The 25536-nt window shown below is 47.6% G+C and overlaps 1 protein-coding gene across 1 annotated transcript; it reads right to left on the bottom strand.

Moving 5' to 3' along the window:
* Positions 1-169: 169 nt before the first annotated feature.
* Cacng8 (calcium voltage-gated channel auxiliary subunit gamma 8) lies at positions 170-23866 on the bottom strand. Its single transcript, XM_038340392.1, has 4 exons — positions 23593-23866; positions 4519-4602; positions 3554-3694; positions 170-930 (listed from the first exon to the last, which is right to left on the bottom strand). The coding sequence occupies exons 1-4, from the start codon at positions 23768-23770 to the stop codon at positions 170-172; spliced, it is 1164 nt and encodes a 387-aa protein (XP_038196320.1). The 5' UTR covers positions 23771-23866.
* Positions 23867-25536: the final 1670 nt, after the last annotated feature.

Raw genomic sequence — 25536 nt, 5'->3', positions numbered from 1 at the left:
CGGGGAAGAGGGTGTGGAGGGGCGCGGGGAGGGACTGGAAGGCCCAGCGGTGTCCAGCGCGCTCTCGGGGATAGAGCTGGGGGGCACCCCGATCCGGCGGCCTCGTTGCACGCGCGCCCGCGCACGCGCCCCGGACGCGCCCCCCGGCTCCCCACGAAGGCGAGCACCACTACACGGGCGTGGTTTTCCTGTTGAGCGTGTTGGTGTTGGACGCGGCGGCCTCTTTGGACAGGGTCCCAGGCGCGGGTGCTGCAGGAGCGGGAGGCGCGGGCGCGGGCGCAGCGGGCGGTCCGGTGACCGTGACCGTGACGCCGGACGCCGCCTCCTTGGGGAAGGCGTTGTGCAGCGTGAGGAAGCCCGCTGTGCCCCCGCGGTCCCGCTCGGCGCCCGCCCCGCCTCCCCCCGTGCCTCCGGCCGCCCCGCCGTAAGCGCCCACGCCGCCGCCGCTGCCGCCGGCCCCGGCGCCCGCCAGCCCCGTAGCCACGCTGCCCTTAGACGGGTCGCGACTGAGCGTGTACATGGAGATGTCCGTGGAGGCGAAGCCCGGACCCCCGGGGCCGCCGGGAGACGCGTCCCGCGACGGCGATGCCTCGCTGGAGCCTCGGGAGCTGGAGCGGGAGCGGCGGCGGTAGCGGAAGCGGTAACTGGGCAGACGGAGGATGGCCGAGGGGCCGCTCCCGCCACTGCCGCCCGCGCCGCCGCCGGCCTTGAGCAGGTCCGAGCGAGATTGGCAGTGCGCCTCGCGGCTGCGCTCGATATAAATGTTGACGGCCAGCACGCCGATCACCTCGGCCAGGATGAAGGACAGCCCGCCGAAGTAGAAGGACCAGCCGTACGAGTAGTGGTTTTTCTTCTCCTCGTCCCTCTTGGGGCCCGGCTCGCCCGCGTTTGCAGATATGTACACGATCACCCCGATGATGTTGCTCAGGCCTAGATAGAGACGGTCATGTGGAAGCCTAGAGGACCCGCAGTCCTCTGGTCGACTTAATCCCCTGGAGTCTCAACCGGGGCCTGCACTAGGCTAGGCTCCACCCCAGGAATATAAATCCTGAGACCCACTGAGCTAAAAACTACTCCAGGAGTCTAGGCCCGGCTGCCACTGGTTAAATCCACTCTCGGTTAAACTCGTATGTCCTGCCCACCTGGTCTAAGCTCCACCCTATTGGCCTAAACCCACTCAGGAGTCTAAACCCACCACCCCACTGATCTAAGCATTACACCCAAGAGTCTAAGATTCACCTCTATCGGACTGAATTCCACCGAGCAGTCTTAAATCCTGAGCCCATTAAGCTAAATTTCACCCGTGTTCTCACTGGACTAAACTCTACTCCTGCAGTCTTAGCCCAGCTCGCTAAACTCCACCCAAGAACTTAAGCCCCGCCCTTGCTGGGCTAAATTCCACCCTAAGAGTCTAAGCCCCACTGCCATCTGTATGAATTTCATCCCCCAAGTAGTTTGAGTGTCACCCCAAAGGGCTAACACCTATTCAAGAATCTAAACCCACCAGAGGAATGCAAGTTCTGTTCCCATTGGCCTAAGTCATCTTCCGGAATCTAAGTCCCATCCTCATTGGTCTAAACCCCGAGATCTAGCCTCTGCCCTCCGAGTTAGAGCCACCACCACCTCCATCCCCCACCCCCCACCCCCCACCCCCGCCAATCTTGGACCCATCCATACCTGGCCCTGGCCCTGGCCCCTTCTCTGGTCATCAGTTCCATATGCCTTACCTATATAGGTCTAAATTGCACCCCTATGTGGTCAAGGCCTTGACCCCAGGAGGACTCAGACCTTACCTTGGAGAGTCCGAACAATGGCTGAGAATGGCCCATCCCTGTTCTAATGATCTTGATTCCTCCCACAGTTTAGGTTAATCACTCCCAGGTAGTTCAGGTTCTGCCCCTTCTTATCTAGCCTCCATGGATCTAAATCCCCCCCCACACACACACACACATCTAGGCCCAACACTGAATGGTCTCAAATCTACCCTTGGTAAGGTAGTCCCAGATGCAATTTGCAGATCCTGTCCAAAGTATAAACCCGATTTTCCCCCAGGTCCCTCCTTCTGTTCCTTTTTTGTTGCTAATGGCATAATTCCACTTTAAATCTCTAAGATCTGCCCATTGATGGCTTAACCCTCCCTGCACTATATAGAGTACTGGCTTTACCAGCCTTAACTGCACCCTAATTAGAATAAATCTTCCCACTCCAGGTCCAACCTCCAGTTTTCTAAACCCCAAGCCCTGTAGATGTAGGTCAGTATTTCCACCTTGTCACACACCTCTCTCATACCTAACCAGACCCTCCCTGTGCAGGTCTAGACCACTGCTCTCCATAACACATACTAGGCTAGTTAAATGTCTTAAACTCTCTTGTAGGTGCAAGCCCCACGTTCATGTTCAATCTAATCTCCACGCTGTGCGTGTGTGTGTGTGTGTGTGTGTGTGTGTGTGTGTGTCTGGGGGCAGGTATCTATACCCTGTTACCCATTGGTCTAAACCATCCTGGGGAATCTAAAGCAAGCCCTGCTTTCATCGACCTAAACTACATCCCTGTGTAGAAGGGGCCTTTTCGGCATTCTACCCTACTTTCCAGTCCTAATAGTACCCTTAATGAGCAGGTCTGAGCTCTGTTCTTAAGGCTCATTATCCTGGTGTCTGCTACCCTAGGGCAGTTTTATTTTGGGTTGGGGGGAGTCTTTATTTTGAGATTATTCACAGAGCCTAAGCAGTCCTCAAACTCTTCATGATCCTCCTGGACTACAGGCAGGCATCACATCTAGGAGGGTGGGACCCAGGCCTTTGTACACGCTATTGCCCAGTCACATGCACTATCCAAGGCCCTAGCTCTTGTGGTAACCAACTTCACATCCTGCCTTCCGTCTACCTTCTTGCATAACCTATCTCCTTTTGAATTTTCCAGTAAATAGCCTTTTTACTCAAACGGGCAAAGCCTGATCTTCGCATATTCAGTTTCATTTTCCTGGGCCTAGAGCAGTGGTTCTCGACCTTCCAAATGCTGTGACACCCCACCCCCACCCCCAGGCAAAGCAATTATTTTTGTTGCTACTTCATAACTGTAATTTTGCTACTGTTATGAATCGTAATGTAATTATCTATATGCAGTATATCTGATATACGACCTCTCAAAGGGGTCGCGACCCACTGAGAACCACTGGCTTAGAGGGTTTTTCTTAAAACCAGCCCCTTTTAGTATCCACTCAGGTCAATTTCTTCCCCTTCTGCTCCAGTCCCAACTCCCTGTCGTTAGACTCCTGGTGTCTCAGGTCCCCTCCTCCAACCCAGACGCCCCCTTCAGTTCTCTAGGACAGCTAGGGAAACTCCGCTCCTTGCCTCCCACTTTACTCACAGACACCAGTCTGTGCAGGCACAAACTAAACCTAAACCTACCTTACCGAGCATGGGAGGAGCCTAGGAAAACTCCAGTCCCCAGGGGGCGCTTGGAGCAGGCTGGATTTGCAGTCGCATGAGCCCATGCACACGCAGACACCCACGCGTCCGTGGGTGGCCCTCCGCCCCTTCTCTCTGCCTCTCACCTGCTGCCACGAACAGGATCCCCGCGCCCAGGATGATGTTTCTTTTGGATTTGTAGACGCGGGAGGCAGCTACGCACACGCCCCCGAGCAGCAGCAGGATGGCGCTCAAAATCGGGAAGATGCTGGAGGCCCGGACCACTCCTGAGCGAAGGAAAGAAAAGAGAAGGAACGAGAGGAGAGCGCGTGGGCTGTCAGGCGGGCCACTGAGCCCCAGGCCCACCGCACCTCCTGCCTGCTTCCCTCTTTGCTTAGCTAAATTTAGTTCGCTAATTCTGCCTCTCTGGTTCTTTTCTTTTTCATCTCATTTTCCCTCCTGATTTTAAAGTTTCTTTCTTTGTTTTTCCACCCCACCTCCCATCCTTATTCTCTGCACCTTTATTACGTTTCTCTCTCCCACTGCTTTTCTTTCTCCTTGTCTTCATCCCTCTCTTGTTTGTATCTCCATATTTCATCCCTCGCTCCCTCCCTGGGTGTACATCCTATCCTTTATCTTCTTATTTTTCTTTCTACCTTTCCACTCGTGCTTTCCCTCTCGTTCCTAAAACCCTGGACAATCAGATTCTGTTATTTCTGAGCCTGGTTAAAGCAGCCAATCATAATAAAGACTTTGCCACGATCTCAGGATAACAGCCCAATCGCAGTGCATGCTTCCCCAGGAGAGTAGTCAGTCCAGGCGGCAGATTGCAGGCCCAGCTCAGCAGCCAATCTACAACCTTTTACTATACAAAGTTGTCCGGCCATAGACATCCAACCGACCAATCATCACCCTGGATTCCCCGCTGGGCCTGCCCCTCTGGCCCGGGTGCTCAAGAGCTGGACCTGATGGCCTGGGAAGGGAAACTAATCTAGGAGTGAGGTTCAAGCTCCTCCCAGTCCCGTCCCCCGCCCGCCTCCTTCCAAGAACTCACATAGTCCTTCCTCATCCCACCCGGATCCTCGACCCCACCTCCACCCCGCCCACGTACGGAGCAGGTACTCCGCGCTGTCATGGTCGTAATCCGTGTCCTCCGGAAAGTGGTTGATCTTCACGCAGACACCTCTTTTCAACCCTGGAGAGGGGATGGGGACGGTGGGGTTGTCAGACTTAGGGACCGACAACCCCTGTGTTCTGAGAAGACCCTCCCCTACTCAGATGCACACCCCCAGCCCCCAATTTCTATTCCCGCTCTCTCTGGGTTGTTGATTAAGAGGTAGGAATCCTAGTCCACAACTGGTGTCGGGGCAAACTTTGCACCCATCAGATCTGTTTCCCACCTGTATTAAGAATGTTTTTTAAAGGAAGAAAAGGGGGCGGGGCAGGGAGAGGAAAGGGCAGGTGTGGTGGCCTGTAATCCCAACACAACGCCAGAAGTAGAAACAGGAAGACAGGAGCTTCGTGGTCACTCCTGGCTACACATAGAGTTCGGAGGCCAGCCTGGGATGCTTGAGATCCTGCCAGAGAAGAGAGGGGAGGAGAGAGAAGACAGGAGGAAAGGGGAGGGAGAAAGACAATACCTCAGAGGCTGACATCCTTCCAAGTATCCACTACTAGAGACCTTTGCTCTCAATTTAGGTGGCTTCCCATTTTCCCTCCAAGAAGTCAGTGTTGTCGCCATGTCGAGGCACCCTTGTACCCTAAGCTTGTTGAAAAGGCTGAAAATGCATGGAAAAAGCAAGACTCCGAAAACACTGCATGCAGTTCCTGAGAACCAAGAGATCATCCTGCAGCTTCATCCCACCCTCTCTCTGACCCTCACCCTCCCACCCACGAGAACCTATTTCAGTCTGTGGGAGCAGGTTGTTTTACTGCCTGTGATATATAGCCTGTGAACACAAATTGCATAAATACATTCATTCTTAAACCCAAGCTCCCTCCAACTTGCTGGTTTTTGCAGATGTAATAATTACTCTGCAGATATAGTTTAGGAGTACACACATGCACTCACGTGTGCACACACAAGTTGGGCCTTCTAGGGCTAACAGTTCCCTAGGCCGTCCCTTGTAGTACATGAATCAGGTAGACTTTTTGATATTCTTTATCTTCTGCAAGCTGGGAGTTCCTAAAGGTGGGGGAGGGGCAACTAAAATTTGACTTCTTGTATTCCTACCATTGAAAGGCATAGAGCCTGGCTCCCAGGATGCCTCAAGGAAGGGATGGATGGATGGACGGAATAATGAATGATCATAAAGACAGCAGAAAGAGGTTGGAACAGGTGAGGCAAAGGAACGCAGGGGAAGAAATGGGAATAAAGGGGGAAATGGAGGGATGGAGTCTGAGGCAGTGAGTAATGCTGTGAAGAGCCAATGGTTAGGTGCTTCCTGTGCTGGACAAGTCACTTGATGTGCACTGAAAGAGCTTTAGGGGCCGGAGAAGTGACTCGGTGGGTAAAAGCACTTACTGGGCAAACATGAGTACCTGAGTTCAAATCTCCAGCACCACTTTAAAAAATCAGACATGGTTGCATGTGTCCATTGCTTCAGTGCTGGTGCAAGGGATCAGACACAGGAGGATTGCTGGGATTTGCTGCCTGCCGATCTAGCTTCACATTCAGTGAGAGATCTCATATGAAGGAAGTAAAGCAGAAAGCGAATACAGCAGGACATCTGATGTCCTCTTCTGGCTTCTGCATGCATGTGCGTGCACATGTGCACACACACACACACACTGCACATGCATACACCACACACACACACACACACACACTGCACATGCATACACCACACACACAAGCATAGGAGCTTGCAAGGTGGGCAACCTGAGTTTGATCCCTGAGAACCACATCACAAATAGAGAGGACATGTCTGTGCACCCCCCATTAATTAATTTAATTGTAATGGAAAAAAAGAGATAAGGTTTGTATTATGTTCAGACCAAATGTTTGATGCTAAGAATCCCACTTTGGATGCTGGAGAGATGTTACAGTGGTTAAGAGCACTTGCTGCTCTTCCAGAGGTCCTAAATTCAATTCCCAGCAACCACAACTTACATGCAGGCAGAACACTGTGTACATAATAAATAAATAAATAAATAAATAAATAAATAAATAAATAAATAAATCTTTTTGAGTGAGAGAGAGAGAGAGCGCACTTGCTTCTGTTGCAGAGGACCAAGGTTGAGTTCCCAAAATTCTCATTCAGGTGTGTATTCAGGCACACCTGGCCCACCCCTTGGAGACTTGACAGAGTACTTCTCCCCTGTGTGCATGCTCAGTATGCAGGCAGAAGCCCCTTCCTTTAAAAGGTGGAATTGCTTTCTCTCTCTTCCCTTCTCTCCAGCCCATACCCCTATATGCCCCCCCCCTCTCTCTTCCTGAATACTAACACATATTCCATCTACAACCTTCCCTAACTTCAGTCCTGAAGGATCCAATGCCCTTTTCTGATTTCTATAAGCATACATACAGTGCACATATATACAGCAAGGCAGAACATGCATATACAGAATAATCAATCTTTTCTAAATCCTACTGTTTTCTGTTAGACTATATCACCTTTATTCTGTTACCTTGTTAACATCTGTACTTACTGTTTCTATGCCTTCACATATCAAGATTCAAAGAATAAGACCTAATTCATTGTGTTGATGTGAAAATAGGATCCAGATAAACATAACTGAATGTTCTGTTGATCTGTTGTAACCTGTGCTGGTCAGTTTCGTGTCAATTTGGCACAAACTAAAGTCATTTGGGAAGAGGGAACCTTAATTGAGAAAATATTCCCACCAGATTTGCCTGTGGGAAAGCCTGTAGTGCATTTTCTTGACTAATGATTGGTATGAGAAAGCCTAGATCACCATAATTGGTGCCAACTCTAGGCTTGTTGTCCTGGGTGCTATAAGAAAACAGGCTGACTGGGCAGTGATCGCTCACACCTTTAATCCTAGCACTTGGGAGGCAGAGACAAGTGGATCTCTGTGAGTTAGAGGCCAGCCTGGTCTACAGAATGAGTTCCAGGATAGGCTCCAAATCTATAGAAAAACCCTGTCTTGAAAATCTGAAAGAAAGAGAGGGGGGAGGGAGGGAGGAAGGGAGGGAGGGAAGGAGGAGGCTGAAGCTGGAGTGGTGGTGCACACCTTTAATCCAAGCACTCAGGAGGCAGAAGCAGGTGGATCTCTGTGAGTTCAAGGCCAGCCTGGTCTACAGAGTGAGTTCCAGGACAGTCAGAGCTACACAGAGAGACCTTGTCTTGAAAAACAAAAAACAAAAAAAGAAGAGAGAGAGAGAGAGAGAGAGAGAGAGAGAGAGAGGGAGGGAGGGAGGGAGGGAGGGAGGGAGGGAGGGAGGGAGGGAGGGAGGGAGGAAGGGAGGGAGGGAAGGAGGAGGCTGAAGCTGGAGTGGTGGTGCACACCTTTAATCCAAGCACTCAGGAGGCAGAAGCAGGTGGATCTCTGTGAGTTCAAGGCCAGCCTGGTCTACAGAGTGAGTTCCAGGACAGTCAGAGCTACACAGAGAGACCTTGTCTTGAAAAACAAAAAACAAAAAAAGAAGAGAGAGAGAGAGAGAGAGAGAGAGAGAGAGAGAGAGAGGGAGGGAGGGAGGGAGGGAGGGAGGGAGGGAGGGATGGAGGGAGGGAGGGAGGAAGGAAGGAAAAGAAAATAGAAAACAGGCTGAGCAAGTTCTGAGGAGCAAGCCAATAAGTACCTCTCTTCCATGATCTGTTTCAGTTCCTGCCTCCAGGTTCCTGCCTTGAATTCCTGCCCTGACTTCCCTTCATGATGGCCTGTAAACTGTAAGATGAAATTAACTTTTTCCTCTCCATGTTGCTTTTTGTCATGATGTTTTATCACAGCAATAGAAACCATAGATAGTACCCATTGTTCAGATGAGGAACATAAAGCAGAGAAAGGCTCAGCAATTCAGCACTGATGGATGAAGGAAACAGAACTCACACCAAAGTGTTCACACATGCACCATTGGAGTGCCAGCATCGGCCTGTCCATTAATGTGATTCCAGAATCTCAAACACTGTCTCACCCATAGTAAATCCTTAATAAATACTTGTGATAACGGCTGGGTATATAGTCCCAAATGATAGAGTGCTTGCCTGATACACACAAAGCCAGAGGCTCTACCCCTAGCACAGCATAAAATGGATGCTGTGATGCATGCCTGTATTCCTAGCACCAGGACAGAGAAAGGCAGGAAACTCAGAAGTTCAAAGTTGTCCTTAGTTCTATAGCAAGTCAGAGATTGGCCTGTGCTACAACACAGGAAAAGAAAAGAAAAGAAAAGAAAAGAAAAGAAAAGAAAAGGGAAAAAAATCTTGTAATGAAAGAATGAGTGAATGGCCAAGATGCAAATAAAATGGTGTTGGGGAGCCAGCAAGCAGGCTTGATGGATAAGGGCCTTGTTGCCAACCTGATGATCTGAGTTCCATCCCCAACATTCACATGATGGAAGGGGAGAATCAACTCTCCAAAGTTATCCTCTAAACCCCAGATGTTCATTATGGTGCACATTCTCAAAAGTGAGCACACATGCATGTGTGAGCACATACACACATACACACACACATACACAGAGAGAGAGACTAAATAAATAAATATATGTAATTCAAAAAATTAAAAGATGTCAGAGACCAGAAAGACAGCTCAGCAGTTAGAGCATGTCGTATTTTTGCAGAAAACCTGAGTTCTGTCACAGAGCACCCACATCTCATAGTTCACAACTACCTGTAACTCCAGTTCCAGGGGAATCTGATGCCCTCGTCTGGCCTCAATGAGCACTGCACTCACATGCACATACACAGACACACATAAGTTTAAAAAAATATATTCAAAGCTGTGTGTGGTGGTGGTGGTGCGCCTTTAATCCCAGCACTTAAGAGGCAGAGGCAGTCAGATATCTGTGAGCTCAAGGCCAGCCTGGTCTACAGAGAGTTCCAGGACAGCCAGGATGGTTATGCAGAGAAACTCTATCTCAATAAATAAAAACAAGCAAACAAACAAAAGCCCCATATATTCACTGTCACTAATCCTTAGGGAAACACAGTGACAACTATAATGAGATACTTTCTTCTTCTTCTTCTTCTTTTGGTTTTTGGTTTGATGAAGAAGGGTCTCACTGTGTAGCAAGGCTGGCCTCAAACTCATCATCTTCTCTCCTCAGCCTCCCGAATGCTGAGATGGTAAGTGTGCAGTACCATGCTCAGCCCAAGATGCAATGTTGTATCCACTGGGACTACAGAGGGCAGAAAATCAGATAACAAGTGTTGACAAAAGTGGGAGAAATGGGAAAGTCATGTGCACCACTGGCAGGAACAAAGGGTAATACAGCCACTGGGGGATGCAGTATGGTGTGGAGGGTCCTCAAAAAGTTAAAGACAGGCCGGGCGGTGGTGGCGCACGCCTTTAATCCCAGCACTCGGGAGGCAGAGGCAGGCGGATCTCTGTGAGTTCGAGACCAGCCTGGTCTACAAGAGCTAGCTCCAGGACAGGCTCCAAAGCCACAGAGAAACCCTGTCTCGAAAAACCAAAAAAAAAAAAAAAAAAAAAAAGTTAAAGACAGGTGATTGGAGAGAGGGCTCAGTGGTTAAGAGCACAGTGACCTGAGTTCAGTTCCCAGCTCCAACATGGCAGTTCACAACTGCCTCTAACTCTAGTTCCAGTGGAGCTGATGCCCTCTTCTGAATGCTGAGAGCACAAGGCAGGCATATGGTACACAATCATTTATGCTGACAAAACACCCATGTACATAAAATGAAATAAATAAACCTATTTTTTTAAGTTAAAAATCACAATGTTACACGACCCAGCAACTCTACTTCTGGGCTTCAACCTGAAGGAATTGCAAACAGCAATGTGAAGGAGAAGTAATCGCTCATGTTCTTAGCAACATTCAAGGTAGCCAAAAAGTGGGAACAAAAACATGGTGGCTTGTCATCCCAGAACCTATATGGTGGATGCAGGAGGATGAGGAGTCCAAGGTCATCCTAGGCTATATATTGAGTGAAGGCCAGTCTCAGCTACATAGTACCTTGTTAAAAAGTGAGAAGAATCCAAATTCTCTTCTAAGTTGAATGCACAAGACAAAGCAAATGTAATGTATACAATGGAGTATTATTGAACCCTTTAAAAGGAATTATACTGATGATGTAGCTTAGCGCTACATCTCTAGTGTTGGCCCAACACACCAGAGGACCTGGGTTTGATTCCCCAGAACCTCCTTAAACAGGATGATGACATATCAGTCTCTCATCCCAACAGAAGCATCATGAGTTCAAGCTCATCTCAGCCAGCTCCTGACTTACCTGAGCTACCCAAGACTGTTTTCAAAACCACTACAAGCCAGGCATGGTGGTGAATGTCTTCCTAGTACTCAGGAGGCAGAGGCAGGAGGATCTCTATAAATTGAGGCAATCCTGATCTACATGTGAGTTCCAGGACAGCCAGGGTATGTAGAGAGACCCTGTGTCAAAAAACAAAATAAAGGAAAAACCTCAAATACTCAACAACAATAAAAATCAAAACAATCACCACAAGAGTAAATTTCAATCTAAAAGTGGAATTGTGACAGGAATGAAACTGTCACTGAACTTTGAGGTCATGATGCTATGTGAATTAAGCCAGGCACATGGACAAAACATGTATGATTTGTCTGTTAAGATGGCTCGGGGTGCCAGCCTCCAAGCCTTAGGATCTGAGTTTAATCCCTGGGACCCATATGGTCGAAGGAGAAAAACGACTCCCAAAAGTTGTCCTCCTGCTTCTTCCTCCTGCATTGGTACAGGCATACTCACCCACCCACACATATACACACATACATGGACACTAAGAATAAATTTAAAGCCAGGCAGTGGTGGTGCATGCCTTTAATCCCAGCACTTGGGAGGCAGAGGATCTCTGAGTTCAAGGCCAGCCTAGTCTATAGAATGAGTTCCAGAAAAGCCAGGACTATACAGAGAAACCTTGTCTCAATAAACCAAAAGTAAGAAGAAAAAAAGGAATAAATTTAAAATGTAATTTAAAAAACCTTACAAGTGGCACCTGGAGAAATCAAACTCACAAATACAGAAAGCAGAATAGTGGTGACCACGGTGAGGAGAGAGGGAATGGAGAATGGTTTGGTGGATAGTGTTTCACTTTTTGCAAGATTCTCAGGTGATGTGGAGATTAGTTATAGAACACCATGAATGCACTCAGCATTGCTGATATGTATGCTTAACAGTGAGTTCGGTGGTACTAGCGATGTAACTCAGCCTGGCGAACCAAAGGACCCAGGTTCGATTCCCCAGGAATCAGGGAGCTGAGGCATTTTGAGATCATCCACAGCCTCAATCTGCTCGTGACCCACCTGGCTGTGTGAGACCTTGTCACGAAACGACATAAAACAAAACCAAGCAACACAGTAACGGAAAACAAGATCACTGCTCCCTCGGAATGGAAAGAATGGCTCAGAGGGTGAAAACACATGTTGTGCAAACCTGACAGCCTCATCTGATCCCCAGAACCCATGCAAAAAGCCATACGGAGTGGCACACACTTGTAATCCCCACACTATGATGAGATAGGAGACAGAAACAAGGAAACTGCCCCGAAGTTCACTGGCCAGCTAGCTGAGACTATGCACCATGGCAGAAACAAGGAAGACCCTGTATCCGCGTAGCTGGGAAGAATCAGTTCCTCAAAGTTGTTCTCTGCCCTCCACACATGCACCATGACATTACTCCAGTATGGAATAAAGCAAGAACATGCACACATACACAAATAAATAAGCAAACGTTTGTGTGACAGGGTCTCAACTCTGTAGCCCTGGTTTTCCTGGAACCCAGTGTGGAGATTAGGCAAGTCCTGAACTCACAGAGATCTGCCAGCTTCTGCCTCCTGGGTGCTGGGATTAAAGGCATGGACCACTTCATTCTTAAGTAAATATTTTTGAAATTAGTAAGATGTTGAATAAACTTATAGCATGCATATTTTGCCACTATTTAGAAAGAAGGAATAAAGATTTTCTGATCTGAATGTAATTCTCTTTCTCTCTCTCTGTCTCTCTGTCTCTGTCTCTGTTTCTCTCTGTATGTGTGTGTGGTGTGCATGCATGTGTGTGAAGGTCAGCAGTCAACATTGGGTGTCTTCCTCAATCACTCACCACCTTATTCTTTGAAGCAGAGACTCTTCCTGCACCAGAAACTCAGCAATTGAGCTAGGCTGTCTGGCCAACAGACCTCTGGACCCTCCTATCTCTGCCTCCCTGATGCTGGGATTATAGTGCTATGGTCATGGGTGCCAGGGATCTGAACCCAGTCCTAGTGCTTGTATAACAAACACTTAAACAATTGAGCCATCTCCCCAGACCATAAATGGTAAATTCTCTCCCATTGCAATGTGATGGAATAAAATGATGGTCTCAGGTTCCCACCTCAAAATGGTAGGAGTCACATAAGACTGGTCACTAAACCGCACTAAAGGCTGGGCACATATAGTTCAGTTGGCAGAGAACAAAGTCCTAGGTTCCATGTGCAGCACTATGTGTGCTAATAAACCAAGTGTGTTAATACACACCAGCACTCAAGAAGTGCAGACAAACAATCAAGAGTTCAGCCCATCCTCTGCTACATACCAAGTTCAAGGCCAGCCTGGAATATTGTAATGTTACTAATTATCAACTGGACACCAAGAAAGAAAGCCTCTGGGCATAGCTGTAAGGGGATGTCTAGATTAAGGTTAGCCTCCAAGTATGTCTGGGGTTGGAGAGATGTCTCAGAAGTTAAGAGCACTAGCTGCTCTTCCAGAGATTCTTAGTTCAATTCCCAGCAACCATATGGGAACAGATCTGGTACCCTCTTCTGGTCTTCAGGCAGAACATTATATACATAATAAATTATAAATTAATAATAATAATAATAACACCAAAATTGGTTTGGGGTTTTTTGTTTTTATTTTGGTTTTGGTTTCTCAAGACAGGGTTTCACTGTTTAGTTCTGGCTGTCCTAGAACTGTCTTTGTTGACCAGGCTGGCCTCAAACTCACAGAAATCCACCTGTCTCTGCCTCTGGAGTGCTGGGACTAAAGGCATGCACCACCACTGCCTGGCAAATAAATAAGTCTTTTAAAAAAGAGTTTATTTGTGAGGAATTTCTGAGTTAAACTGATGTAGGAAGACTTATCTAATTGTGGATGGGACCACTCCCTGAGCAAGAGATTCTGGACTACATAAAGTGGAGAAGGTAGGACAGCGAGATGACTTGGCAGGTAAAGGTACCGTCTGTCAAGCCTGATGACCTGCTTTTGATATCAGGAATCCATGTGGTGGATGGAGAGAACTGATTCTGACCACAAGTTATCCTCTGACATCCGCACATGCTCCCTGCTGTAAACTCCCCTCTACCCAAACCTAAATAAATAGGCAGGCAGGCAGAAATATGTAATTAAAGAGAAGAGTGTGAGCTGAGCACTAGCGTGCATGCGTTAAACATCGCTCTCTGCTTCTGACTTTGGCTGTCATGTGATTAGCTGCTTCGAGTTCTTGCTGCCCTGACTCCCTGCCCCCACAATGATGATGGACTGAAGCCCGTAAATGAGGCAAATGCACACCCCTTAAGTTGATTTTGTTGAGTATTTTGTAACATTAAATGGAAAGCAAAGTGAATAGACACTTGAGACTGCCTCAAAACAGGTGAGGGGGTGGAGAGGGAGTGAACAAGACAGCTTGGTCTAAAGACACTTACCACCAAGCCTGTTGATCTGAATTTGATACCCAGGTCTCCCATGGTAGGAGAGAAATGGCTCCTACAAGTTGTCCTGACACTCACACTCGTGCAAACACCCACAAAAACAAGTAAGTAAGATAAAGACTAAAGAATCTAACACACTGTAACAGTACCCTCTCGGCTAACCATGTGCCCGCCACTGCTGAGCATTTGACATTAACTTGCTCAATACTCAGTACAACCCTCTAGAGTATACAGTGACAGGACCCCTACTTTACAAACCAGGAAACTGAGGCACAGAGTGCTGAGGAAGCTGCCTACCCCACACAGATGCACACAGAAGGAGAGGGTTCAGCCACAGCCAGGTTTTGGAGGTCACAGAGCTCGGGCTCTGAGCCAGCTTCTCTGGACTCCCGTCCCAGAGCTGCAGAGTCCCAGCAGCGCAGCTCTTAGGAAACAGAACGCCCCTGAATCTCAGTCTCCACGGAGAAACGAAGACGAGGCTGTGGCTCTGTAGGGTTCTGGGGAGGTTTCGGAGACGTGAAACATAGATCCTGTGATGGTTACAGACCAATTTCCAGGCTCTGAGACCAGTAGGCTAAGAACTTGTACTCTTTGTTTGTTGTTGTTGTTGTTGTTGTTATTTTTCGAGACAGGGTTTCTCTACATAGCCCTGGTTGTCCTGGAACTAGCTCTGCGGACCAGACTACAGAACTCACAGAGACCAGTCTGCCTCTCTGCCTTCCGGGTGCTGGGATTAAAGGCGTGCGCATCACCACCCGGTGATTTATTTTATTTTTAATTGGGTATTGGCAGGTATGTGAACATGAGTACTGGTGCCCCTGAAAGCCAGAAGCGGGTGTCAGATCCCTTCTGCGCTGTAGTTACGGTCAGTCATGAGCCACCTGACAAGGATCCTGGGACCTGAACTCTGCTCTCCTGGAAGAGCAGCAAGTGCTTTTAACCGTTGAGTCGTCTTTCCACCCCTGGGCTAGACAGGAGCTTTTTATGTACAGGGATGGCCCTGAGTCTCTACAACTCTTTCCCCAAGCCCAGGATCTGCCTAATATACAAGGATGTGATGGTTAAGTGGCAGCAGATAGCCGTGGACAGGACACGTGAAAACCAGGTCCAGCACACAGCGTCCTTCACATGCCTCACACTGTGGGTGCCCAGCCTGAGTCACTTTCCCTTCTCAGGCCTCCAGCTTGCTGCTCTGACAAACAGGAGCCATAATAATACCTTCCCTGTGGCACAATTGCAAAGACTCAATGAGATAATAAGGCAGGCAAACTGCTGAACGCAGGCGTTTGCGGAGTCTGCAGCAATAAATGGGGCCGTGGGTCCAGACTGTTGAATCCCCAGGGAGGAGCTGCAGGCGTAGCTGAGAGTTCTCAGAAAGGGGCTGGAACACAACTAACTGTCCAGTGTGGGTAGCACCACCCCGATACAGCAGCAGACACAGGCTATGAGGGGGACACCCACTGGATCTTCCTAATAAGAGGAAGTGAGAGGAGCAAGGAGGGGGAGGAGTAAGGTTCACATTGATTATATGTGATATTTTGGTCACATTTGCTTAAATATTAAGTTCACCTGTTTTTGGATTTAACTGCTGGTAAAAAACAAGTGAAATACCAAGGGGCCCCACTGGTAGATCCTAGGCAAGCACCCTACCACAAGCCCCACTCCGAACCTCTAACTGGAAGAGTCTAGGCAGCCACTCTGCCACTGAAGTGCACCACCAGGCCTCTGGCTAATAAAGTCTAGGCAAGAGCTCTGCCACAGGCCCACCTTACCCCAATAAGCCAATCCCTTGGTGGATTCTAAGCAGGTATTTTACTACTGAACCTTGCCCTGGAGTCCTGGGGGTGGGGTGGGGGAGGAGGTCTAGGCCAGTGCTCTGCACTGAGGCACATCCCCAGACCCTCAATGGAGGATTCGAGGCAAGAAAGTCCTCTACCACTGAGCCAGCCCTTACCTGTTCGTTCTTATTTGTTTTAATGTATCTATTAGAAAAAGAAATTATATATAGTATTTATATTATATTTCTGTTGAGCAGTGCTGAGTGCTTAGGGAGGAAAGATTCTGGACTTAAACCCTTGAGATACTAATAAGAAGAAAACAGTAATAAGTAGACCAGTATATGCAGCACCTGCTAGCTTACTAAGTGCTTTACTTTTACCAATGCAGACTTTCCCAATCTTGTGAATAAGATATTATATATGGGGGGCTGGAGAGATGGCTCAGTGGTTAAGAGCACTGTCCGTTCTTCCAGAGGTCCTGAGTTCAATTCCCAGCAACCACATGGTGGTGGCTCACAACCATCTATAATAGGGTCTGACTCCCTCTTCTGGCCTGCAGGTATACACGCAGAACACTTATACATAAAATATAAATTAAAAAAAATTTAAAAGGACATTATCATGATCCTCCTTTTGCAAAAATGGAAATGAAATTGGGAAAGTTAAAATATGCAGACAGTCCATGGCCACACTGCTCTCAGTGGCAGACAAAAAGCAAGCCCCTCTGTCTTGTTTTAGGGTTTATGTCTCAAGGCAAAATTCTATACCATTTCAGATACCACAAAGGAAGATGAGACTGAGTCCCAGAAGTGCCAGACCCACTGAAGGTTCACCTTCTGCACACCCGAATACCCAGTGGGCTGGAAGTTGGTAGTTCCGTTGCTTTGTTCCGGACCTAAATCTTAATCCAGTTGCTACAGTGTGTTAACTGTGTGACTCTAGGCAAGACACTGTACATCTCTGAGCCAATGCTTTCTCTTGCCTGGGGAGGGGGCAATAACAGTAGCTCTTTGGGTTATTTGAGCACCACATGAGTGGCAGCTAAAGTAACAGTCAAGTGAGCCTTCACGGAGCCTAACTCCGTGACATACTAACCTCCTTTGGCTTACAGCACACCCATCAGGTTTAACCCAACATCTGAACCTTCCTCATGTCTCCAGTGAAGCACTTCTCCAGCTACCTCATACATTAACCCTTTGTGAGAGTTAGTTTTATTTGCCAGCTGGACCTGAGAGTCACAACAAGGGATTGTTTAGTTCAGGGTGGCCTCTGGGCATGTCTTTGGAGGAATGGCTTGTTTGCTTTAATTGAGGTGGCAAGATGTGCCCACTGTGGATGGTCCCATTCCCTGGACTTGGGGGTCCTGGATTGTATGAGAGAAAACTGAGCACTAGTATGCAAACAAGCACCATGCATGCATGCATTTCTATCAGCTCTTGACCGTGGATGCAATGTGTCAAACTATTTGAAGTGCTCGCCTTGATTGCCCCCCAACAATCCACTGTAACCTGGTCCAAGTGTGGGAGAGCAGACCCTGAGGGCATGAAAGCAGAACTGGCCCTGCCTCTTGCTCATCACTGCAAGAGGACACTTAGCCAGGGGCAATGTTGGAGAGTTCACCCTGGTGGTGAGGATGGGGGAGAGCTGGCAGACTGGCTAACCCTGCAACTACCCAGGCCCAGAACCAGGGTTATGAGTTGGTCCACCCCAACATCCACCCCATCCATGATCTGTGGGAGCACGTGGAGGGGCTGGTCCTGCATACCCAAAGCTACACAATCTCCACAACACACAGGATATCCCAGAGAAGTCCCAGTGAGAGTCCAGCATAGATAGTGTAGCAAAAGCTAGAGACCTCCAACCAGACCAGTGACTCTTTAAAATGAACATTTGCAAGTAAAGATACATGGACTAAAGGGTTTACTGTGTCACACACAGCTCCCATGATGAGATTTTTCCTTCTGTTCATTTTTTCTTTTCTCTTTTCTTTTTTTCTTCATAAATTTTATTTTATTTGTGTGGAGGGGGTTGCAGGGGCAGAGGGTGAATACGAAGGAATGGGGAAATGAATGGGATCGAAATGCACGATGTGAAAGACACAAAGAATAAATAAAAAGAGCGGAGCGGTAGTGGCGCACACCTTTAATTCTAGCACTTGGGAGGCAGAGACAGCTGGATCTCTGTGAGTTCAAAGCTAGCCTGGTCTACAGAGCTAGTTCCAGGATGGCTAGTTAAACAGAAAAATCCTGTCTCAAAAAACCAAAATAAATAGATAATAAAGTTTTTTTTTTAAGATGAAAAAAAAATCCCTTTCTCCTTTAAGTTATTTTTTGGCAGAATATTTATCATAACAACAGAAATGAAATTAGAACACATTTTGACTGTCTTTTTTTAAACTTTTTTTTTTCCTTTTGAGACAAGGTCTTGCTATGTAGCCCAGGCCCATCTGGAGCATGGATCCTGCCTTGGAGATCTTGCCTCCAGAATGCTAGGATTGTAGGAGTGGGCCACCATGCCTGGCTTCAAATGTTTTTTGTTTGATTTTTCTTATGCATGTTTAAATGTCATTCTATGGTATGCTACTTTCTTTCAGAAAGAGCCTCTTGCTAGAGGCTAGGTTGACCAGCAAGCCCCAGAAAAGCATTTGTTGCCATGTCTGACTTTTGGTGTTTTGTCATGGGTGTCGGGTCCCTAGAAATTGGAGCTACAGACAGTTGTGAGCTGCTATGCGGGTGTTGGGAATTGAACCCAGGTCATCTGAAAGAGTAGTCAGTGCTCTTAACCACTGAGCCATCTCTTCAGCCCCCCTATCTAGTTCTTTATGTAAGTTCTGGGAATTGAATTGCAAAGAAAGCACTTTATGGACTTAGTTATTTGTTGGTTTCTTCCTTTTCTCTTCAGTGACTCTGGTCCACACACACACTGATGCTCATCACATAGACATCTGCAGCCAGGCTGCTGACTCCAGTCTCCCAGACCACATCTCTAACAGGTCAGAACAAGAGGAGGAAAGGACAACAAGCAGACCAGCCCTAACTGAGAATGGTTTCTTCACTTTGTAAAGGATGGAAAAGTATCAAGAAGACTGATTTCCTCGTATCTGAAATGGCATAAAATTCAGTCAGATCTTTTGATACAAACCTTTTATTACATCTACTTGGGAGGCTGAGGCAGAAGGGTTGCAAGTTCAAGGCAAGCCTGGGAAAGTCAGTGAAACTGTATAAAAATAAAAAGAAAGCTGAGGGTACAGATAAGGGATCGAATGCCTTCCTAGCATACATGCGGCCCTGGATTCAATCTATTAGGGGGAAAAGCCTAGGTGTGCTGGTTCATACCTGTGATCCCAGTACTGAGGCTACTTGCTGAGGCAGGAGAACTGCTGTGAACTAAAGGCTAGCCTGAGCTGCATCGCATGATCTTGTTGCAAAAGCAAAAACTTTAAGCTAGGGCCGGGCGGTGGTGGCGCACGTCTTTAATCCCAGCACTTGAAAGGCAGGCAGGTGGATCTCTGTGAGTTCAAAGCCAGCTTGGTCTACAAGAGCTAGTTCCAGGACAGGCTCCAAAAACTACAGAGAAACCCTGTCTCAAAAAAACAAAAAACAAACAAAAAAAAAAAAAACCAAAACTTTAAGCTAGGTATGGGGACTCGTGCTATATAATCCCAGTCACTTAAGAGACAGAGACATGGGGATTTTGTATGGGTTGATGAAATGGCTCACTGGGTAAAGGTGCTTTCTGTCAAATCTGATGACCTGAGGTCCACCCTGGAACTCGCATAGTAGGAAGAGAATAGAAAATTAGCCGCTGTGAGTTATCTGCTGAGTTCAACCAATGTGACCATGGCAGGCATGTGTGTGCACCCCTCCACAATAATAAGTAAGTATAATACAATACAAATAAAATTAAAAGAGACCTACAGACTTCCTATTGAAAAACAAAGTCCAACCTTGGCTACATAGCAAGTTAGAAGTCAGCCTAAGCTACGTGAGATCCTATTTCAAAAACCCAAACCAAACCGCACAGAAAGAAGAGAGGGGTGGGGGAAGGAGAAGAAGAAAAGAAGGAAGGAGAGAAAGAGGAAAGAAGGGAGTGAAAGGAAGAGCAAAGCAGAGGGCAGGAAATTCAAATGCTGATGTCCACAAAGGATACTCAGCTAGATGGCGGCCACACTCGGGTGTAGAATGGATGTTTTCACTAGAAGTGGCAACACTGACCGTGTGCTCCACAAAGCCAGAAATAATTACCGCTCTGCCTGCTGTTAGCCCTTCAGAGAATGCTGCTTCTCCCATCACTGGCATTATTTCTTAGCAAGCATTTTAAAGCTGACACTTTAGTTTTTAGGGATAAACTGAGCCCGTGATATCCCTCCTTAATAATGAGAGAAATAAGAGAAAATAAAGGAATTTAAACAAAATGTCTTGCTCTTCCTTCTCATGAACAGATCCCCCATTGTCAAGTGGCTCTGACCAAAACTTCCTCATCACGTGGGATTTCTCACCTGAGGTGATTTCTTTTTAATCCCCCAGGGGAAGGTAGATAATGTATGGAGACAATTTACAATTTTGGTTGTCACAACTGTTGGGGGTGGGCGGGACTAGACAGGGAATAGGGAAGCAGATCAACATCCTACGATGCTCAGCTCAGCCCCCGCCACACAGAATTCTCAGTCCCAAAAAGTCACCGGGGCGGAGGTTCAGAAGCCCTGCCTCCAAGACCCGTCTCTCCATCTCAGATCCCACAGTTGCTCCGTCAGCAATGCCTTCCCACGGGGAACTTTGGAATATAGTATGAATTCAAACCACGGCTCCCACATTCTCCATTTCCACCCTCCCCTGAGCCATTTCTCAACATAGCAGCAAGAGCCATCCTGCTAGAACTTAAGCCAACTCCCGTGGCTTCTCTACTCCAGAGAATCCAATGGCTCCCATCTCTGGGCAAAAGCTGGATCTTCTGTGGGATACAGATGAGCCTGTGACGTCAAGAGCTTATTATCTCTCTGACCATACATTGCTCCCTCCCTACTGTCTCAGCCACACTGGCCTCCCGCTGGCAGCCAACACAGATTCATGATCACCTCAGAGCCTTTGCAGCCACTATTTCCACAGCCCATACATCCATGCGTCTCCAACCTCACTTCTTCAGACCGCCAGCCAATGTCAACTGCTGTAGGAAACGTCTCCCATCCTTCTGGATTATCTCACATGCATAACCCTGATATGGCCCCTCTCTCCATTTCTGCTTTCTCTCTATTATTCCCATACATCTTTCTCCTTTCAGAACAGAAGATATTTAAAGTCAGAGATTTGTATGTGTTTTTGTACCTTATTGCTTTTGATTCAAGAAGGAGAACCTGAGGATCATGGAGAGAGCTGACTGACAACCTACATTCAATTCCATGAACTTACATGGTGGAAGGAGAGAAATGACCCCCACAAGCTCTCCTCTGATTTCTACCAACACATCAAGACACACATTCAAACCATACTGACACACATACAAAATTAAAAGGCACAGGATCTGCTACACAGTTTAAAGTCAATAAAAAAGGTGGATGGATAAGCATACAAATAAATGAGTGAGTGAATGAATGAATGAATGACATACGTTTCAAAGAGGGTTCCGGTGCAAACTCCCATATATGGCTCTGTACTTCAGCCCTGGTGAGGCCGAAGAGTGGACCTTAGTGACATGTCCCGTAGGGTGGGGGTATCAGAGAAGAGGAGAGACATGGGATGACAGTGAGCAGAGGTGATTATGACATCTGATTGACTCCATAACCAGATCTAAAGTGTCTGCTACTCAAATGGGGCCAGTAGGGGTCAGTTCTGAACACCAGATCTTCTGTGATAGCTTGCTGGAAGCCAGAGGTCAGATCTTTAGGGAGCAGTCTCCCTGCTTTGAAACGCTGGTGACTGAGTTTGGTTTTCAGTATAAAATATTCCATGGACTCATCTTCAAAGCCCACCCATTCTTCACTTGAGGTGAGTGATTTGACGAGACAGAGGAGTCAGTGCAATAGAAAAAAAAAAAAAGACAGACAAAAAAATAAAAGTGTAAAAACTTCAGCTATTGGTGGTAAGGGAGGAACTTCGAGGTTGCTGGTCCACTCCTCACTGCCACAGATGAGGGTGAGAAGGCTCAGAAAGGTGGAAGGACAGGGGTCACATGGTAAAGCACCCAGAGTCTTGCTTCACAGCCTCTATATGCATGACAGATATACAGGAAATTTGCATGAACGAATTACTAACATGGAGGATGGGTTAGAGAAGGAGCTGAAGAGAAAGATAGCAGGTGTCCTGAACAAGAAGGGTCCGGCAGGAAGAAAGGTTTGAGCCTGAAAGCAGCACCCAAGACTAGAAAATACTTGGAGGGAGAGTGGAGAAACAAGAGGTCAGAGAAGAGGAAGCATCCCAGAAGTCTGCTAGGAAAGCATGAGGCCGTGGAGATGAAGCAGAACTGTCCAAATAAGAACTAGAAAGACCAGGATGTGAGCTTGAGGGAAGTTCTGATAGGGAAAGGAGCTAAGCACTGCAGTTGAGGAGAAGCAGGCCTCCAGCAGGGAGAGAGAGCAAGAGCGACCAGAGGAGGTAAGAAGGTATAGCTTTGTTTCAATTCTGGGAGCCAACAGAGCCAACAGGAGAGGAGAGATGTGAGGAAGGGACGAGAATGGGCAGGGCAGGTGAGATGGCCTGTGTGTGAAGCTGCTTGCTGTCAAGTGGAACAGCCTGGACCCACACAGTGGAGGAGATTATCAACTCCTTCAAGTTGCCTTTGCTTTCCACATTCACACTGGAACTAGCATTCACTAGATAGATAGATAGATAGATAGATAGATAGATAGATAGATAGATAGATAGATAGATAGATAGATGGATACATAGCTAGGTAGATAAATAGATAGATAGATACATCGCTAGATAGATACATAGATGGATAGATAGATAGATAGATAGATAGATAGATAGATAGATAGATAGATAGATAGATGATAGATAGACAGACAGACGGAGAGACAGATAGAGATACATAGATACATAGACAGACAGAAAGACAGATAGACAGACAGGATAAAAAAATTTAAGGGGACCAAAGAAATGGCTCAGCAGTGAAGAGTACTCCCTGCTCTCCCAAAATACCAGAATCCGGGTCCCAGCACCCATATGGCACAGCTTACAACGTTTTAATAACTAACTCCAGGGGATCAGAGGCTCTGTTCAAGCTTGCATGGGTACTTGAACACATGCACGTGTGTAAAACACTGACACACACAAATACGTGTACGGTAACTCCACACGGGCTCACAACCATCTGTAATTCCAGTTCCAGAGGATCCAGCACCCTCTTTCCGAACCTCAAAGGTCACGGAGCATGCCCGTGGTACATAGTCGAACCTACAGGCGATGCATCCATCCACATCATCAAATAGAATAAGAGAAGCACAGAAGAAGGGATAGGAGGAAGGGCAGAGAAATGCGTGGAATCATAGAGGCTCTAGCAGGGAAGCACACCCCTGGAGACCTTGAGATGGAGACTTAGAACACATTAGCCGTCAATTTGCTGGAGGCACAGGCTTCAGTGGAGGTGGCCAGCCAGGGCCTTCCTGCACCCTACCTTCCAGGCAGCATATCCGCCAGAGGCCTGAGTGTGTAAGGCCCCCAGGGTCCTTCTTCTCCGAGGAGCCGCTGCCCCCACGGTGGGGTGGTCCATCATCACCTGCGGTGAGGTTGGTGGTGTTGCAGATGAGAGCTCGTGTGTAGAGCCAGTAGTCAGTGCTGATGGCGATGGTCATGAGTCCAAAGGCTGCAAATGCACCTACGGTGGTCAGCAGTACCTGAACGCCCTTTTCGCACCACAAACCCCTCTCTTCATTCCAACGTTTCAATGACTCCAGTTTGACCACAGGCAGCCGGGGGGCCGTGGGCCACCACCGGGGCAGCGGAGGTGGGGCCGTGCCGGCGGCTGGGGGGTCACAACACAGGCAGAAGCAGGGGGGCCTCAATGGGCCAGAGGGGATGGAGGCAGCGAGCAGGTGGCTGCGGAGGCGGAGGTCAGAGTGAAGCCATGGTCTCCAGCTGGTGGAGGCAAGAGAGAGAGTTAGTTCTGCTGAGATGGTCTCTTTTTGCTCAAAACTGCTCTCCTGTTAATTGCTAATTTCTTTTTCTAATTTTCTTTCTTTCTTTTTTTGTTTTTTTGTGTTTTTTGTTTTCTTTTCTGGTTTTTCGCGACAGGGTTTCTCTGTGTAGCTTTGTACCCTGTCCTAGAACTTGCTCTGTAGACCAGGTTGGCCTTGAACTCAGATTATCAGCCTGCCTGCCTCTGCCTCCCTGGGTGCTAGGATTAAAGGCTACCATCACCCAACCTTTCCTGCTAATTTCTACTGAAAAATTGTACTTCATCAGCCTTCATCAGCCCATATACTCAAAGGTCATGACCCAGCCCCCTTGATTCCTCTCCTGTGATCCCCACTGCCCTCGTACGAACCCAACTCTTGATTCAAACTCCACTGTTAGCTCCTCCTAAGGAGGTACCTGCCTCTCTCACTGCTTATTTCCCCTGACCCCCATTACCAGCTTTCCCACATACAGTAACATACACAAACACACACATACACGTATGCACACGCACACGCTGTAGGGCACTGCTGAGGAAAAGCCTGTTTATACTTCTCCAATTTTGCCTCTGGCATCTCTCCAATTTAGAAGCTACACTCTCAGGTGCAGATGTAACTGGTAGGTGCTGGCCAAACCCGCATAAATCCCACAATGTCAATGGGACATGGTGGCATATGCCTGTAATCCCAGCACTCAGGAGGTAGAGGCAGGAGGATCAGCTCAAGGACATCCTTGGCTACAATGCAAGTTGGAGGCCAGCCTGGGCTACTTGAGACCCCCATCTAAAGAAAAACAAACAAAATTTGACTATTAATTCCAGGGTTTGGTTTGGTTTTTCCCCTCCTTGACAGAATGCCTCCCTCCCTATTTTTGCTACCCAATGACACCTTATGTGTCTCCTGTAATTTCTTCTACTCAGAAAAAAATAAATTCCTCAATCTCTCCTTAGCTTAAAACAAGCCTTCACAAGTAACCCTCACTATTCATAGACGTACAGTATCTGCTCAGTGGCCCTAAGGCTTCCTCGGTTTCCTCTCTATAGGCCCTTGAGTCTCAGGACTGGCCTTACCACCTCGGATACATTTTAGAAGTACCAGAAGATTAAATAAAAATTCTGATACTGGACTCCTACCCAATAAATCCCAAGCTAATGGGTCTGAAATGTGGTCAAGCACCTAGGGTTTTTCAAAAACTCTCTGGAGCTTCCAGATCCCCTAGGTTTGGAAGACTATACCCCAGTCTCTACCACTCGACTCTCACAGCCCCTCCTGTCCCCTGTGGGTCGTTCATCCATCTCCCTTCCAACCCCAGAGGCCTGCTATGTTTTGGACTCAAAGAAAACGCCACCTCTGTGTTGCTTTCCAGTATTTGGAACCTTGTCTCCGTTCTCCCTACAACTCACACAAACTCATCTTTCCCGTTGCTTACTTCTCCATTAAGAAAA

This window comes from Arvicola amphibius, chromosome 8 (assembly GCF_903992535.2).
Source record: "Arvicola amphibius chromosome 8, mArvAmp1.2, whole genome shotgun sequence".
NCBI lineage: Eukaryota > Metazoa > Chordata > Mammalia > Rodentia > Cricetidae > Arvicola > Arvicola amphibius.
Note: the sequence above shows the minus strand (reverse complement) of the source record. Positions and strands in the feature narration are given on the sequence as shown.

Excerpts from the sequence above, each read along its gene's own strand:
- Cacng8 (XM_038340392.1), bottom strand. The coding sequence starts at position 23,770 with ATGACCATCGCCATCAGCACTGACTACTGGCTCTACACACGAGCTCTC. Across the intron at positions 4,603-23,592 it reads GCGGATATGCTGCCTGGAAG|GGTTGAAAAGAGGTGTCTGC; the intron begins GTAGGGTGCAGG and ends TCCCCTCTCCAG. Across the intron at positions 3,695-4,518 it reads CAGCGCGGAGTACCTGCTCC|GAGTGGTCCGGGCCTCCAGC; the intron begins GTACGTGGGCGG and ends TCCTTCGCTCAG.